The following is a 17,638-nucleotide window of genomic DNA, read 5'->3' as shown; positions in this document are numbered from 1 at the left end:
TGGAACCAACAGTTCTAAATCTAGAACAATCAATACAAGACATGGTAGATACAGCTCTGTGTGTCCACACTTTTCAGTTGAATTAAACAGGTAACTTAAAATACAGGCATCATACAGATCAGCAGCTCCTGTCTAGTGTTATACATTATCATTCCTCCTCTGAAACACATTCATGCCCAGACATAACACAGGCAATACAAGAATTTTGGTGCAGCTGCTTTTCTACAAAAAGGGACAAATTCTTTCAGAAGAGCTGCTTTGATTCTGGTGGTGATTATACAAGGATGACGAACAGAAGCAAAAAACCCCACAGAACTCCAGCGGTTCAGGTTTTACAAACTCTTTTTTCATGGCATTTTTGTCCTATCTCCAATTTATTTATTTTGCTTTTAGAGAACCAGTTCCATGAAAGTTGCTGGGGAAGGGCCTCTCATGATCTGAATGATGGACATATTTAAAGTAAAGTAAATGAAAAAAGTGTCCCAGAGGTGCACAGGACAAGGCTGCTGAAAATCTGTCTCAAATCCATAATTTATTCACAGTAGGACTAAGATCAGCTTCACTCCTGCTGCTCAGCAAGTCAACAGCTCTTTCAGTAAAGACATAAAACAAAAGAAAACTCATTCAGTGCAGCTCATCTCTGTCCATGAAATTTCTAGAGAGAGTTAAATATCCAAACTTAACCTCCAACCATTTGATCCTGTAAGTGCACACATCCACTTTGAAACTGGTTGAATAGCAAAGATTTTGACAAGTTACAAAAGTCATATACTTTCAAACAAACTGCCTGCTTCATCTAACTTTAAATTCACAGAAACATTCTGTAAGGTAAGTTGAACATATTCTTTACTATGTATAGATACCAAATTATGCCATATTTGATCTATCCTTACAAGTCTTGCTGGAAATTAAGAGTATAAACCAACACAAAAATCACAGTCCTGGTGGACCAAGATTTACTAAACAAAACTCATACACAAAGTTATAGCTTTAAAACTGATGTTTGCATAGCTAATTAAACTGTTGCTTTAAACTACAGTAGTAATTTAGCTGTGTAAACCACATGCCAGATACTACTAGAGCTATGTTGCTCATAGCCAATTTAAACTACAGTAACACAAGACCACATACGAAAAAAAAAAAAAAATCACATACACACACACACAAAAAAAAAATCTTTCACTGAAATTTCATTAGTAACAACCTCTCCGTGACTGTAACGAGAAAGCTCAGATCTTCTAAAAATCTAAAATTGAGTATTAATCTGAATGGAAGTTTAGTACCTAAAGGTAAATTATCAGTAATCTGAATATTTGATCAGACTGAAAGGCACTGCAATAAATACATTACTATTGGTCTCATTATGAAAGACTTTCTTTTTGTTTTCTTTTAGCAACAAATGCAGAATTGACAGGAAGACATAATTAGTTTCAGAAAGACTAAATATTTTCCGATGTAGCTCCCTAAAAGGATTTCTGCACTTCTGAGGAACAAAATATATTACTAGGAGACTCAAAAGATGTTGCAGAAACATCACAGCTTCAGTTTACAAAATCTTCTAGCCATTTGCTACTACTTTTCTTCTGCATCCTTCTTCCAAAGAAAAGGAAAATCAGTTTGGCTTGTACTATCTGAATATTTTCCTCTACCTGGCAGGCCTTTGCAGTTATATCAGACGGTGTATCCTGGGAAAAAGCTGGCCTCAGAGCAGCTCCAACCTGTTGATAGGAAGAAAAACTTTAAAATCCAATTAAAACAATAGTGACAAAACATTCTTCATCTCACCTTGTTTAAGGCTCAAGCACGTACACAGAACAAGCAAGACAAGATTGCCAATTCTGGCAATACAGTTACACCCTAAACTTATCCTTGCTGTCTAGCAGACATTTGCAATAGTGTTCTTTAAACAACAACCACCAAGTCCTAAACCGGTTTTTTCCTGCTTGCCCATTGCCTTTTTAAGCCTCAGCTAGCTTTGTCAAATATGTGGTATTACCTTCCTTCTGTTAATGAGTATCCTTTTAATCATTAAAGTATTACATGTGCAATTTATGCTAAGGCTTAAGATGCCAGTAACTTTTTGATGTCCAAAGGAATAATGGTGTGAAATCAAATATTCATGGTTGGATTTTCATCAAGTTCCCAAAATTACAAATGCTGACAAAAAAGCCTTTTAGGCAGTCGCTAAAAGGCAGCATTTTTCTGAAACAGAAGCAACCAAGTCAAAGAGACAGAAGCAATGGTTACAAGCACTACAGAAGGAAGAAGAAAATGGCAGGAAGTGAAAAGGATGAAAGCCTGTCTTTAAAAAGTATTTGCAGAGATCTTGAAGACACAGTGAAGACAAAAGAGGTGAAAGAGTTAAGCTATGCAACAAAATAAAGTAACACCCCAAAAGAAATCTTCAGCTGTCCACCTCCCACTCCTATTCTTTTGTAGTTTTCATCAAAACAGAAATATATTCATTAATTCCCAGGAAAAAAGATTTATTAGATTCAGTCTGGAACTAGGATCTAAATCTAATAAAACTGAATTTCCCAGTTCCTAATTCTACAAATGAAATGCCACTCTTACCAAAAATTAGATCTAACTTGTAATATTTGGCTTTTAAGAATCAACAGCTACTGAATTTTTACTTTCGTCAGCTGCTAAATTACAATAGAAAGAGATACAATTTTGAAAAAAGTGTCTCTTCAGTACATTTTCACACACAAAAATCTCTTCACAGATCTCTGAAGTTACAAAATGTTCTCAAAGCTAATACTGGCATATTGGCATAAATATACAATTTCCTGAACTTATAAAGGAGGTCTCACATTAGCCTGATACTGCTCCAGTATCACATGGCCTGGAAACTCTGGCTCAGGAACTGATGCAAATTTCTTGATAATGTCTTCAAGAGCTTGAAGACCAGCCATTCGTAACTGGTTGCTGTGATCAGTCGCAGCCATGAATGCCATTCGAATAAGGTCAGAGAGATGGAGTACTAAAAAGTCATCTTAGAACAAAACAGAAAGAACTATTTAGTAACTTAAAAGATAGCTAAAATGACAGATATTTGTATGTTTTCCTAATTGACATGTACAAATTTTGCCTATTATTTTTCAAATGTCCACGTTTAGGGTATGGAAAAAGGCAGGAAAGAATGTAACCTATTTTTCTTTCTTCTCCCCCCCCCCCTTAAAGTTATACAAGGGCTTTTATTCCTAAAACAACTTTAAAAATTAAGTACAAATTTTAAACAAAATTAAATATATGATATACAGCAATTGCATTGAATAGTGTATGTAAACGTGGCTGAGTAGCTTAGAAGAGAGCTTTAGTAAAGCTAATTTTAGTGATCCCCCCCAAACCTACAGAAAATCTTCGAGGCAGTTCCTGTTCCGAGCCCTATGCTTATAGTGACCCCTGCTGATAAAGGAAAACGTCATCAAGTTTAAACACCTAAAAACTGAGTATGCTGCTAGTTCTGCTCCCAGAAGACACATCCAAGGCTGTAAATAAGCAGCAGACAACATGCAGAAGAGAACAATACATAAAACTCAGTAGCACTTCTGAAAGGATTATTCTTCTCTATTTATTAATTTTATTTCTTTCTTTACTCTCAATTTGAAATTACCAGATGTTGTACAACTAAGACAAAAATAAATTATTTGAAAACATAATATCCAGGGTGAGTAATAAAACCCACAAATTATGAAAGCTCTACCTATTTTCAAGTCTCAAGGTAAAAAAGAAAAGTTTATTTTTCAGTTGAAACTTTTCAAAGGCATGTCAGTAAAGAAAGACTGGAAATCAATTAAAAACTACGAAGTAGTAAAGTCTTTTTCAGACCATCATAGATGTTAGTAAAATTTAAATATTTTGGAAGTTGAAGTTGGGGGGTAGAAGTTTGCTGAATTTTCCTTTTTACAACAATACCAAACACATCAAATTCACTTTAAATAAATTCAGAGATGTAAATTCTCAGATTATATGCAATCCTTTGAACGATCCTATAAGTAACAGTTATTTCATGATTTTAATCTAGAATACAATGCCATCTCAAAATAAACTCTCCCAAAACTCTTCCCTCTTTGTCTTCAGCGGCCTCTGCCTCAAATCAAGGCAGAAACAAGATTCTCACAAAACCAATGCATAGTGCTAGAGGCAGACTGCATCAAAGCAACACAAGCAAAGACCTGATAGATCTCTGTTTCATAACAGACACCCTCAACAGCATAAGACACTAAAAATCCATTAATCCCATGCATTCTAGGATGCTCATGATATTCAACCTACATATACAAAGTCCTCCTGAGCACTACAGGGGTGAAATCAAATTATCACTATGCACTAGAACCAATACATGTCGACAACTCAACGACAGAAACCTCCCACTATCTGTTAGAAAAACATTTCTTCACAAAACAGCTATGTCATTTCTGACCTCTCAATTTTGATCCCCTAACTCATAAAAGTATCTTCAGACCATGAGCTTTAAAACTAATATTCATCACTCTCATGGATACCAAAAAAAATGAACTTTTATAAAGCAGATGAGTTCATGTCTTATTATAACTCCCTCCCACATCCCTCTCTTCACAACCAATGCCACAGAAATAGTTACCTGGATTTATCTCTTTTTTCTTTTCTAGTACACCTTCATTCTGGAGACACTAAAATAATCCCTAAAATCTAATTCACTGCTATCATTACATTAAACTCAGAAACTGTTCCCAGCTCACCCTTAGCTAGAAGTTTACTGCTTCTACTCCAGACGGGAGAAAAGGTTTGCAAATCTAAGGGGTTTTTTTCCAAGCAGATCAGTCTGTCAAAATTTATATTCTCCAGCAAACCTCATTCTTTGTGTTCATGGTACGGTAACTACAAGTGGTTATACAACTACAGTTTTATTGACTTTTGCTGGCCATTGCCTTTAACTATTTGAATGAAAAGATAACTGCTTATGTTTTTTTCTTGATCATGTAATCTTACTGTGAAGAGGTGACAAAAATAAAATAAAAAATTAAAACCAAAACATGCACATTCTATAATTACTTTTTGGGTTTTTAAGTCTGGCTGAACGAGCCAGTGCCAGATCAAAGTGGGCCTTGTTCGCATTCTCACACAGCATGATAACTCGGCACAGACAATCTGCTGCAAACACACGAGTTGCCCAACGAGGTGCTACAGAAGGCTTGGATTTATCCTCTTCACCCAAGGTGGTAAACATTGTATCATCATCCATCTCATCCTTCTTCTCTGATTCCTCATCCTTCCCTCCTCCCAAGGGAGCAGCAGTGCTCATGTCTACAACAGAGAACATTTGGAAAAAAAATCCCACTGTTACACTCCACAGAAGACAGCTAAGGATATATTCATGCCTTTCCTTACACTCACATTCAAAACAGACTAATTCTTCTGTTGAAACAACACCTGAAAAATGTCAAAAGGCACAGGAATATCTGTAAAAGAGATGTTTTTCACCTCTAATCTGGGCTACATTACCCTCTATTTGGCTTAAATGATATGAAATAAATTCCTGTAACATTAATTCTCCACAGATACCAACTATAGCTGAATCCCAAGTCTAAACTCCTCAGCTTTGAAAATTAATCTATTAAATTGCCAATAAACAGGGTAAGGAGATTACCAGTCTCAGAACCAAAGAATCAGCTTGGCTTTGAACTATTCAGCTCATGCTTCAAGTAAAAGCTAGAGTGCATGTTAAACTGAAACAAAACTACAAGGTTCCATGCCACGGGACAGATATGCAGCCAAGTAGGCAGTTTATGGCACCCACAAATGTGCTGAAAGAAAAGAATCTTTGCATGTTGAGTGTGACTGTGAGACTTCATTTCAGAAAATAAAATTACTTCAAGGATCATATTAAAAAAAACAAAAATCCAAACAGGGACAAAAACCCACTCACCGAACGTGCATATATACTTTGACTATTCAGACAGAAGAACATAAAATCTCAATGACGAGGTCTAAATTAGCAAAATGCCAAGATATTGACAAAAATTACTCTGGCAATAATTAGAAGAGAACGAGAAGAAATTATTGCAAGGGTAACCCATCCCAACTAAGGCATGCTTCTTAGAAAGTCTAAATTTAAGCAGCTGAAGAGCCAAGAATTCAATGAAGAGAGAAAGAGGCTATGGCAAATCAAACATGGATGATGCCAATTCACAAGAAGAGTGTTTTGAGAAAGCATCCAGGACCTTGTGTGGTTGATTTGTAAATCTCTGCTTAAAAATCAAACCAGATTTTGTTCATATGCCAGTCAGCTGAATCAAAGGAGTTCAAAATGAAGTTGCTGGCTTGAAGTACAGCTGAGAGAAATTTATTTAAATATGGTTCTCTCAGAGATTATTTCACCTACTAATAAATAAATAAGAGATTGGACAACCATATTAAAAACTTTAAAACCCATCCCACATGAAATAAGAAAAGGCCATGCCAACTTTGAACTCGGAAAGCGAGGTCTTTCTCACTGGGCAGATACATGGTAACTACACCGCATAAAGAAATCATTGGTAGCATTACTCATCAGTAAACCTAAAGCTGGCAACATTTACAAAGAGCTTCAGGATTAAGACACAGTATGCCAATAAACAAGTATAAATGCAAGGGAAATGAGCAGTATCTGTGTCACAGCCATCCTGCAAGCTGAAAAACAGGAATAAGGTCTCAGAGGACAAGATCTGTGCAAACAAGTCTGCAAAGCTGAACAACAAGCAAAAGTTTCATCACCATGGTAACCCATCATCACATCAGTAACTCACAAAACCTCATAAAAGAAAGCTCAGGGCATGTACAGCACTATTCTTTCTGTACGATCCTGATGTATAAAGACTAAAAAGAGTACGCCTGCTTTTGCTAAGATACTGAAGTGTCAAAGTAATAATCACGCTGCTTCTCTGACAGAAATGCTACTTCAAGGCAGCTAACATTTTAATCTTAAAAGCAATATTCTAAAACTTAACATTGATGATTTCTTCTTTCTAAGGAAATTTTAATGCACTATAATTGAAGTTCTATATACAATATAAGCTATGTCTTAACTAGGGTAAAAGACAAGGTCCAAACAAATATTGCCAGAAGATGCTAATACTAAGGACATACTGTCTTTTATGTGAACACTGTAGAACACTTACCACTGGAAGCTGCAAGGACATCCTTACAAAGCATTAGCCAGTGGGACAGGTTTTCTACTGCCAGCGATGAAAGCATATGTCCCAGAGTATCGTGGATATCTGAGCACAACTTCCGATCAGTCTCCCGATCCAACATTCCAAAAAGGACACCTTCGAGGCCTGTCTCTGTTATATTAACCCCCTGATGCCGGGAATGAGCATCTCGCCGAGAACCAGCTCCTGGTGCAAAAGGATTAATATCTGCAAAGTGATAATGAGAAATCTTTTCTGAAATCAGTAACTCAAGTTTTAAAATTTGTAATAACAGATTAGAATTGGACATTGTGTATTTGTGTGTTCAGGCAATGATACACTAAGATGTTACTGAATTTCTTCTGAATTAACATTAGAAAGATTTTAATACAGCAATTAATTTAATTTATTTTCTGCAAGGCAAATAACTCCTAGTATTACTTCAAAAAGAAAAATAAAACAATCTATCTTCAAGGTACATACCCCATGAATTTGTAATAAACCCTAAGTACTGGACTCTGAAGAATGTTTCCAGAGACAGACTTAACTGGTGTGATTTGAGTAAGCTCATGATTCTATGTTTGTATGAAGACTGTGCTGATCAACAATGTTGAGCCTCCTATTTTCAGAATAAAATGATACATGTAAGAACTGAACCAACCAGCAAAGTCCATAGGCTTTGCAGGCAAGTTGCTAGCAGAATATAACATAATCAGGTATCTCAAACAGCATACAATTAAGTCAATTTTCAAAGAAGCAATTTCAATATACCAGAAAAACTGTAAAATGTTTCCCCTGTATATACACTGTGTTCCCTGTTTTGACTGTCAGTCTTAATGGGGCAGAGAAGTTTCAGTCTAAACTTTACAAAAAGTTGAGTGAAATTCAACAGGTAAGCAGGGATGTGGCCAGAATTTACTGGAGCTGGAAGGGACAGTTTTAGGGTGTCTTTCTGTTTGGGGGGTGGGGTGGGGGGTGGTGGTGTTGTGGTTTTTCTTCCCCTCTCTGAAGGCAAATCACACATACGCACACATATGTGCCCTCAACTGTTACAAAAAGGCCACCTAGAAGAAATACTTACTGATGCCACAGTTTTCTTTGTCTCCAGCATTTTTTGCTAAGCTCATGGCATATTCACATACTTCTGCTGCTTCCCTCTGAGCAAGCTGTCGTAAACATGCAACCGCGGCCCGGCGAAGCAGCAAGTGGGAGCTACACAAATGAACCTAAAAATCAGAACCATTACAGGTGAGTGAACTGCTGCACCCCCTTATCAATAAGTCAGCACAGCTAAGAACTAACAGCATTCTACTTTTCAATTATATGCCCATGTGTGAGCTCCTGGGTACCAAGCTCTTTACAAGATCTTGAAAGTTCAGAAGTAAGCACTTTTTATAATGTACAAATATGAAAATACAGCTGACATACACAGAGCTGACAGCTGTTATCTGGTTAAAGAGGTAAGAGCTTAAATATTGGAACTACTGCTCCAGTGTGATTTAGATGCATTAATAACGCCTTCCCGTCTGTCATAATCTTCAGTACTACTCAACCTCATATTCTGTTATAGCTGTAAATCACATTCTTTCAAACAAAAAGCCATCATCAGATACACCACACAACAGCTATCATAAAAACTTTTATTTCAAACTTGTAACAGCATTTATAGCATAAGTTTTTATAAGTGCCTCTCAATAAGACAGCTTCAGACTTCTTTGCTAACGAACACTGGCTTCTAATTGCTTTTGAATCACCTCAAGTATAAGTAAATATTTTTCTTATAGAAGAATTGTGCATGGTCCCTATTTCTTGAGGGGAAGTAGCTGCACAGAGAACTGTATGTTTTTCCACAGTGGAAGAGATGAAGAGTGCTCTTTAAGAAACTCTGATTCTTTATTTACCCTGGGGAATTTGTTTTTAATAAACCGAATACACACTTGCTTTCTCAGTATTAGGTTATTATGTGGATGGAAATTGCTTTCCTAAATGAAAGGGCTGTACAGTTTATAAAGCATTTTAACAGTAAATCTTTATTCCACATATGAATATACAAGATTTTAGTCCTGAAAAAACAAGCAAACTTTAAAGAACCTCTAAATATCACACTGAGGTTGTTTTAATGGAACTAAAACACAGAACATTTCGGGGATTTAATTAATGGAAAGAGTATTTCCCATTTTAAGTTACAAACCAAACAACCAGTGGTTTTGAAGCCAATGCAGGAAGAAGAAATGAAACTAGATTATGGAAATGTGTTGTTTAATTTTGATACCTGGCATTAATTTAATTCAAAAGTGAGTTAGAAAGCAATGAAGAGTTTGCTAACAGGGCAGGTAAGACAGACTTTGCCAATGTATATATGTATTTGCAGTATAAATAAATGCACTAGACAATTCAGAGGAAAACTTATCAAACTAAGTATGACTTGGAAATAAGGAATATGAGAAAAGAGAAGGAAAATGGCTTTTGTTTAGCAGAGGACCATAATGGAACAGGAAAGAGCAAAAAACCCTGGGAAAAGTTTTCAAAACAGTACTAGTCATTGCTATATGAACTGTATTGTCTGTAGTACTACCCACTGGTACTTAGAGAGTAAATGGCTATATGAACTGCTTGTCATGTTGTACATAGTATTGATACAAAAGGGTCTACCTACTTTTGGGTACATAGAATCCCTTTCATGCAAAATTTTGTGAAAGGACGACTGACATTCTGGGCACACACTGCACTCCCAGGAGTGCTCCAGAGTCTGTGGGGGGGAACCATGGGTCAGTGCAGGGAGGGAAGCATGTAACAATGAAAGGATGCCCTAGAGGAAGTCTGGATGGCAGATGAAGTAAAAGGTCCAGTGTTGACATAAGTAGGATCGCACTCCTCCACGTAACACAGAACCACCAGTTCCACAAAGACTGACACAAAGAACTTTGCAAAACATCCAACAGACGTTAGAGAGAAGCTTTTCAAATTTCTCAGTATTGCACTACTAAACCATCTTAAAAATATTTTTAAAAATAGTAATAATAAAAAAAAACCCAACACCCACACCAACAGACACCACCTTTCCTTTTATAGTCGTTATTTGGTATGTTTTGGGTTCCAGCCTCTGCCTCACTCCAGGCTTAGGCCAGGACTTGCTGACAGAACACTAATGAAGTGAGAAAGCAACGCTAACAACAGTAGCACAAGATTTTGAATGTCAGCATCTACTACGCCAACAGTGGTAAAATAAATCCAAAACCTCCTACCTTTCCCCAACTCACTCACTTCCCTCTGTGCACGCAATCAGTTGGAGGAAACAGAGCATTTCAGCATCTTTTTACTCAGTCATATTATATATAAATGCTTGCCATCTTGCGCTATCTAGGGCAAAAGAGAATCAGACCCTATGATTTCAATTTGGGCAGCATTCTGAAAGATCTAATGGCTCAGGGACAGACATCCTTTTATTACACTCCAGTGTTTTTGCAAACGTCACTTGCTTATTACATATGGGCATCTTGACATCTTGCAAAGTACTTCTCCTGTCCTCTGATACGCACATACATAAAACTTTGAGGAACAAAAGGGATGCATTTTGTACTCACACAAAGACTGGGAACCAGACTGGACAGGTTGACGTGCCGTGGTGCAAACATATGAAGCTGCTGAAGGCAAGATATGGCAGCTGCCTGAACAAGCGAGTCTGAATGGTCTTGTGTGATTGCACATCCCACCAAACAGGAAGAACGGATTGTTGAAATTGTAGCTCCATTACCTAATGATGTAATACAATATCCTTAACACAGCACAATTTTTGTATGACAACTGTAGACTTTAAACCTCTGAGAAAGAAGAATTTTTAATGCTTCAAAGTTCACAGAAAGCATTCAACTTTTCTGAATTCCTACTGCAAATTAGTATCTAGAAAACTTCAAAGAAACACTACAGAGTGTTCAATATCTCTTTTTTAGCTCAGTTAAACAATGTCCTGTCCAAATGAAATTTTGGATCAATGATCTTCAGTCAGAAATATTTTGAGAATATCTTTCAAGGACATAAAACTAGTAAAATTATCTGAATTTATATTTTGAAAGTCTCTTTCATTCTATACATGAGAGCAACGTTTCATACACTGAACCATTTCCTAAAATATCAGACAACACTTAAGCTAGCATACATGTATGCAGGTGATTTTAGTTAGCTCCATTAGATGAGTTGCACTGCTCTAATAGGATTAATGTTCAAAAGAACAGTATTTAATTTGAAAAATAATCCAATTCTGTATTTTAAGAATTAACCTGCATCAAGCTTATAAAAAAATATTGAATTACAGAAAAATGTAACCTGCAGAAGACATTCTACATAAGTTGTTTTTTTATTTTAAAAGTTAATGACACTCCAGATGAAAAGCTTAACACATAGCAAGCAGATACACAAGTCCAATTAAACCATCTAAAAATTCTTCATAATTAGAAATTTAAGTCCAGTTACTTAAGAGTTAAAATTTCACTAGTGACTGGCTTTCTGGCACTGCATCAAAGACCATCCTATAAATATGCCTAAAAATCCCAGTTTGACCAAGTTACAAATCTGTGGTTTTGCCATCTGAAAAACAGAATTTCAGATACAGTGTTTGTCATGATAAGATCTTATTCTCTACAGTAAGGGTACAGCAACTTAAGAATATCAGGAATGAGTGGAAATGAGTTATAGCTCACAATATTATCAATTACATCAAACTTAAGCTCTTGCCACCAGTTAAAAATAAAATCAACATGTGTAGAAACAGTGGAGGAAGAATCTTGCCTCTTGCCCCACTTACACACAAAAACGTAAGCGGCAAAACATACAGCAAGGGTGTTTTTCATCTTTTACCTACGATGCAAATTTACCATTAGCCAGAACACCATACATCACGGCAATTGCTTTATAGAAATCGCAAACTGCAGTCAAAAAAGCCCCAAGCAGTCATAAGTAGAATCAGAAGTGAGGTTGCTTGCAGGACTGTAACTGAATTTGTCAACACCCCCCCCAACCTGCAACAAACAAAAATTTACTTACTTTCATTTAAGACTGCGATGTATTATCTTCATACAAATTAGATTTTTTGGTTTTTCCCCTCAAATTCCCACTAACCTTGCAACTCAGGCCCAACAGTAGTTATTATAGCTCCAAGACATCGGCCTAAGCATTGATGTACTTCTGTATGCGATGGTGGAACAGTTAAGAGCAGAGTAAGAACTAGGGAAAGCGTTGGCTCCACATATCCACGGTACATTGGTCCACTAGAATCTACTATCAAGGCAAGCGAATGGAGAGACCAGGTCTATCAAAAAAACAGAGGAGTATTTTACAGTAATACTTTTAGGAAATTTAAACAATTTTGTAAGCAGACCGAGCCTAGCTTTGTATGTCCTTGCTTAAATATGTTTAGTTAGCTACTCTGACTCCAGAAGTGTTTCAGGTGTCCCAGAATCTCAAGCAGTCACCTGAGAATTTAAGTATCTCTAGCACACTCTTTGGCTATCAGCAGTTTTGGGGATAATGGAAATAAAAATGATAAAGAACTTGAGCAAAAAATAGTTCAGCACTTTGAGGAAGAAAAATACAAACAACACACCAACTTTAAGGAAAAAAGAAGAGTTACTCTTAGGAGAAAGAAGAATCATTCTGCCATAAAACTGGATATAGAGTCTGAAATGAGCAGTTGACAAAGTTCTTAGTGGGGAGTGCCTTTGACATTCCAGTAGAAACTGATTTTCATGACAAGTTGAAAGGTTCACATGAATTTTCTAACAGTGTTGTTCATCATCAGTGTACTACAGCATGAGAAAAAATGGTGAAAGATTAACCTATTTCAGTTGCAAGATAAGTAAATAACAAAAGAGCAAAATAATTTATTGCAATTGTCAAAATAAGTGGGCAAGGGGACAGTCTTTTTGGTCACTGATGTTTCATAGGAAATAAATTCCCCTGACAGACTTGAAAGCATTAGCTATCTCTCCATAATATTCTACTAAATGATCTTATTTCAGAATTTTCTTCCATTAAATACATGATGCAATTGCACTGAAAAGACTAAGTTAAAAGAATATTATGGTTACAAAGCTAGACTCTCAGGAATGAGCTGGAAAACCTGCCTTTAAAACTGCTCCTTTTTAGTCCTCTCTGATGCAACCCCAAAATCATTAGCACTAGCAATCACGGAACTACTTCTACAGTCCTAACCACATGGTAGCACATTACAGCTTATCCTTTCATTCCTGCAAATTTCCATTACTGGCATTCCCATACAGTTTCTGTGTATCCACAACAATCTGGCGAGGGATGAGGTTTAAAAGCTTAGCTTTTCACAGTGGCCTGGTGCTGTACTCTCAACAGAAAATAAGATAGGTATTCAAGTTCCACCAGGGCTTCCCCTTTATACTTCACATTTTTGTTTGGATAAGGCAGTAGCCCTTTCCATTTTTGTTTTTTAAATGAATGGTACATAATTATGCGCCTCAAAAATACTTACTCACACATGAAGTTAGTTACATACGCAAACTGAACTTTGTCTCCCTTTATTCAAAGTAAGAAAATTTAAAAGAGACTTTAAATTGTATTTATAGATTATTATTTTTTAAACATTATCTTCAAACAAAACTAGTCTTGTTTTCTCAAGCGATAAGCTTGATTATTTTTATTTTTTTTTAATTGCCCTGAGGAACAAACAAGAAGGTACTCTAGTACATATTCTATCAAGTTAATGATTCAAATCAAGATGGAAGTACAATTCTGTATAGTTACTGGGGACTTCAGCTTCTCAATCTGTGGCTATAAAGTGCCCCTACTCGTGGGTGACACACAACTTCTTGCTGCTAAAGCATAATAGTCAGTCACTATTTCAGATAATCGTTTCCATGCAGCAACTTGTGAAAAGAATGACAAAAAATTACCTGTTATATCATGCAATTACATCAAAATCTTTGAAGAACAATAATTACAGACAAGACACTTGCTTTTACTCAAAAAAGGTTTGTTTTGTTTTGTTTTGTTTTCTTTTGAAGTAATCCTTTTATTCTAGTGCTTTCATTGCTGGAGAAAAAAAGAATCAGCACTTTTCCCTCTAATATTCAACTTTTTATTGTAAAGACAGATGTCCTAGTCCATCTAGCCCTCTCTTCTTTTTATAGCAGCAGCCACAACCAGATGCTTAAGGGAAAGTATAGACAGACCAAGACAGTGACCCCTCAAATTTCTCCTGGGAAAATAAAGACAGCATATTCTCCCAATTTTCAAGTATTTTCAACTTAGGAAGCTTTCTGAACTGTGCAGTGTTTATACATAACCAGCAACTCCAAAGGCATTGCTCTTTCAGTGGCATGTTTAGTCCTCTTTTTACTCTACCAGCAACTTCCAGCAGTCAAGCTGCCCTCTTGTGAGACGCCATCTGCAGTCCCTACTGGATAGAAACCCCTCCTCACCTTTGCCTTGCCTTGGACTTGTCTCCTACTAGCTTCCCTTCTGTACCCTAACTGCAGTTTGGCTTGCAACAGATTTTTACTGCCATAATATAACCCTCCAAAGATGATGTACTGACTTACTGTGTTCACAGCATTACATATACAGAAATTACTTGGCAAAGAAAACTACTGCTCATCACCTGAGACTCAGTAACCCATCACGTATTAACCATTAGCCAGTTATTAAAAACTTTTGTTTAGGCAGCTAAGGTACAACACATTTTGCTTTACAATTACAGGCAGTTAGGAATATGCCCACAGTGAATTACTCTGCTCAGCTGACAAGCAGACACTTGGCAGTCTGAATTAATGTGACCACTTGTAACTGCCTCCCTAACTAACAGTGAGGTTACATTTCAATTGCAGGACATATTTGGGATACTGTACTGTAAGAGTTTATAAGGAATGTTCTGCTTTCTTCACACTCCCTGGCACATGCTACATGGATATGATTTGCCTTACATGTGACACTCTCCATTACAGACCATCTGAACAGGTAATTTAGTTTTTATTTTTAATCCTGAACATTTTTAAGTAGTTTTGTGGTGATTGTGTTTTTTACCTGAACTTCGGGAGAGGTTCCATCTTGTGCCAAAGCCAAGAGAATACTGACGCTAGTTTTCAGATGCTGTCCAGAACCTATTCCACCAACATACCGATGGAGACAGCCCAGAGCCAAAGAATGGCCCGTTCTTGATACAACATCTCGAGCAGATTTTAACCTATCAATGTTTAAATAAAAGAAAATCATGTAATTCACTGTTTGTTACAAAGAACCCTTCAAGTACCATAACAGTGCAAATGATTAACAGAATTTTGCAAGCCACCTCACAAGATCTTGAGAAGCCTTAACAACAAAAGCAAAACCAATGCACTTAATCTATATTGCTATTAAACCGGATTACATATAAGGCAAGTGGAAAAAAGATATTTTACTAGTTATTTTCTTTCTTCCTGGTCAGAAATTGACCATATAGATGAAGAAGAGTTTTGCAAGTGAAAGAATATAGGAAAAGCATCTAGTGTTTACCAACGTTTCATAGCAGACCAATTTAATAATCAGAAAAGTCATTGCTAGATCAGTGCAGTGAAAAGGAATCAAGAATGGAAAAATGATAACACATGTTGAGAAATGACAAAAATGACAAAGAAATCCACTGCTACATCTTCCACTGCAAAGTCAACCAAATAACTTTTTAATACAGCTGTTTTCTTCTACAGCTGAGTTCTATGACTTTACCAATAAAGCTTTTTTTTTTTAAATAGTGTTTTATTAATGAAACTAAAACAGAATGAACAGAATGACCCAGCTGTATGAAGTAGTGACTTTTTTAGTGTTTTCCACAATACCTCTGCTTCTGAATGCACATCACATACATAACTTTTAATTAAAACCTTTCTGGGGTGTGGGGAAGAGAGAGAAAAGGATATCCTAATTAGAACAAAGACAGATATTATTTTCCTGGTTGTCTGTATGAGAGGCAAACATGCTCTTAGCCATCAGTGAACAACAAAGGAAATGCAAATCCCAAATATAAAGAAATTACTTGAGAGGGTCAACAGACTGGCAACCATTAACAACTTGAATCCTAGATAAGAAACCAAGGAAATAGTCCAAGTAATAGAAATTCAAGGAAAGACAGTAAGGACTGTGTACTTTATCACAAGATGAAATGATGGGAAAAATTGAATTAGTCAGAGGTAGGAGAGCTGGACTGAGGCTATGCGCATGCAGCCTGGCCAGTCAAAAACATGGGCTGCAGCCCTGAGACGGGTGCATTCTGATCCACAAATAGGCTGATGTCTTAAATTTAAGCCAAATATTAGGAAACATGTTGTCTTGTTATATCTGCCAGACATCTTCCTAAAGACCTGAGATTAACAACAGAATATGGAAAAAAAATTATGGCCCAGTAGATAGGTTAAATCAATATGTAAAGAGGATGTTTTGATGAAACAGAACCACTATCACACAATTCATATTACAGACACACAGCATAAGCTGCATTTATCGATCTGAAGCAGTTTAGTCACCTTCAAGTAACTCATCAAAAACTATTCACTGGTATCATTTCACATTCCAAGCAGCTTGACAACTCATCTTTAATTCTTGAAAGAATCACATTAAAAAAAAAAAATAATCAAAGAGAAGACTCTGAAGGTTTGTTAGATCTACATAATCATAGCAATAAGCATGAAGAGAATAATCAATATGGTATTCAGTAGGAATCTTCCAAACTATGTTAAATTATATTTTTGTTTCCTTTTCTGAATCGAAACCAACTTACTTATCAAAACTGTATTGAGCCATTCTAGCAATGAAAGAGGCTTCTCCAACCACTTGAGCCATTCTGCCAAGAGCTTCGCCTGCTGCACATCTCAAAATAGGGTTAGGATTATCAAGGGCACCCATTACAAGTGTCAGAGCAGATTTGCGGACTTCTTCTGGTCCTAACGTGCTTTTATTCTCAGCTAAACCCTACAGGAAAAAAAAAATGAAAAAAAACATTCCAAAGCAAGGGAGAAAGGGAAGATAAAAGAGCAATTTTACTATATTTGAGATCTTCAATTAAAAATTATCACTTTTACTTTTGATGTAATATATAATTTACTTATCCTGTAATATACCGGTTGAAAACATTTAAAACTCAGAATCAACAACATACTCAGTCCTATGTTTGCCAACACTCTACCTATTTCTCATACAGGAAGACCTGTTGCACCAGTCTTTTTTAATCAAATGCATTACAGCACTACTTGCACCCTAGAGCTACTGAACCTGAGCTAGCTCTACACAGGATACCTCAGAAAAAAAAAAAAAAAAAGAGAAGCTTTAAAAAAATCTAACTGCAGCATCTCTTTCTGTCAGACAGGAAAACCACAGCTCAGTTATGTTTCTGCAAGAATCACTTAAAACAGACATTTTAGGTACGTGAAAAGATTTTTTTCTTAATAATCACATCTTTGCAAACATTTATACAACCTGTTATGCGAACA

The 17,638-nt window shown here is 36.3% G+C and overlaps 1 protein-coding gene across 5 annotated transcripts in view; it reads right to left on the bottom strand.

The window, feature by feature from the left end:
* The window catches only part of HEATR5B (HEAT repeat containing 5B), a 61,286-nt gene that overhangs the window by 22,320 nt on the left and 21,328 nt on the right, over window positions 1–17,638 (bottom strand). For 4 of the 5 annotated variants that reach the window (XM_074818261.1, XM_074818265.1, XM_074818262.1 and 1 more), the window contains exons 18-26: window positions 16,930–17,120; window positions 15,204–15,363; window positions 12,273–12,462; window positions 10,742–10,911; window positions 8,239–8,383; window positions 7,146–7,385; window positions 5,041–5,292; window positions 2,817–2,998; window positions 1,650–1,718 (exon numbers count right to left, since the gene is read on the bottom strand). In XM_074818261.1, coding sequence (XP_074674362.1) covers window positions 1,650–1,718; window positions 2,817–2,998; window positions 5,041–5,292; window positions 7,146–7,385; window positions 8,239–8,383; window positions 10,742–10,911; window positions 12,273–12,462; window positions 15,204–15,363; window positions 16,930–17,120 — 1,599 coding nt within the window. The remainder of the gene's footprint in view (window positions 1–1,649; window positions 1,719–2,816; window positions 2,999–5,040; window positions 5,293–7,145; window positions 7,386–8,238; window positions 8,384–10,741; window positions 10,912–12,272; window positions 12,463–15,203; window positions 15,364–16,929; window positions 17,121–17,638) is intronic. The other variant, XM_074818264.1, reaches the window with a different exon arrangement.

Source organism: Strix aluco, chromosome 3, assembly GCF_031877795.1.
Source record: "Strix aluco isolate bStrAlu1 chromosome 3, bStrAlu1.hap1, whole genome shotgun sequence".
NCBI classification, from domain to species: Eukaryota; Metazoa; Chordata; class Aves; order Strigiformes; family Strigidae; genus Strix; species Strix aluco.
Note: the sequence above shows the minus strand (reverse complement) of the source record. Positions and strands in the feature narration are given on the sequence as shown.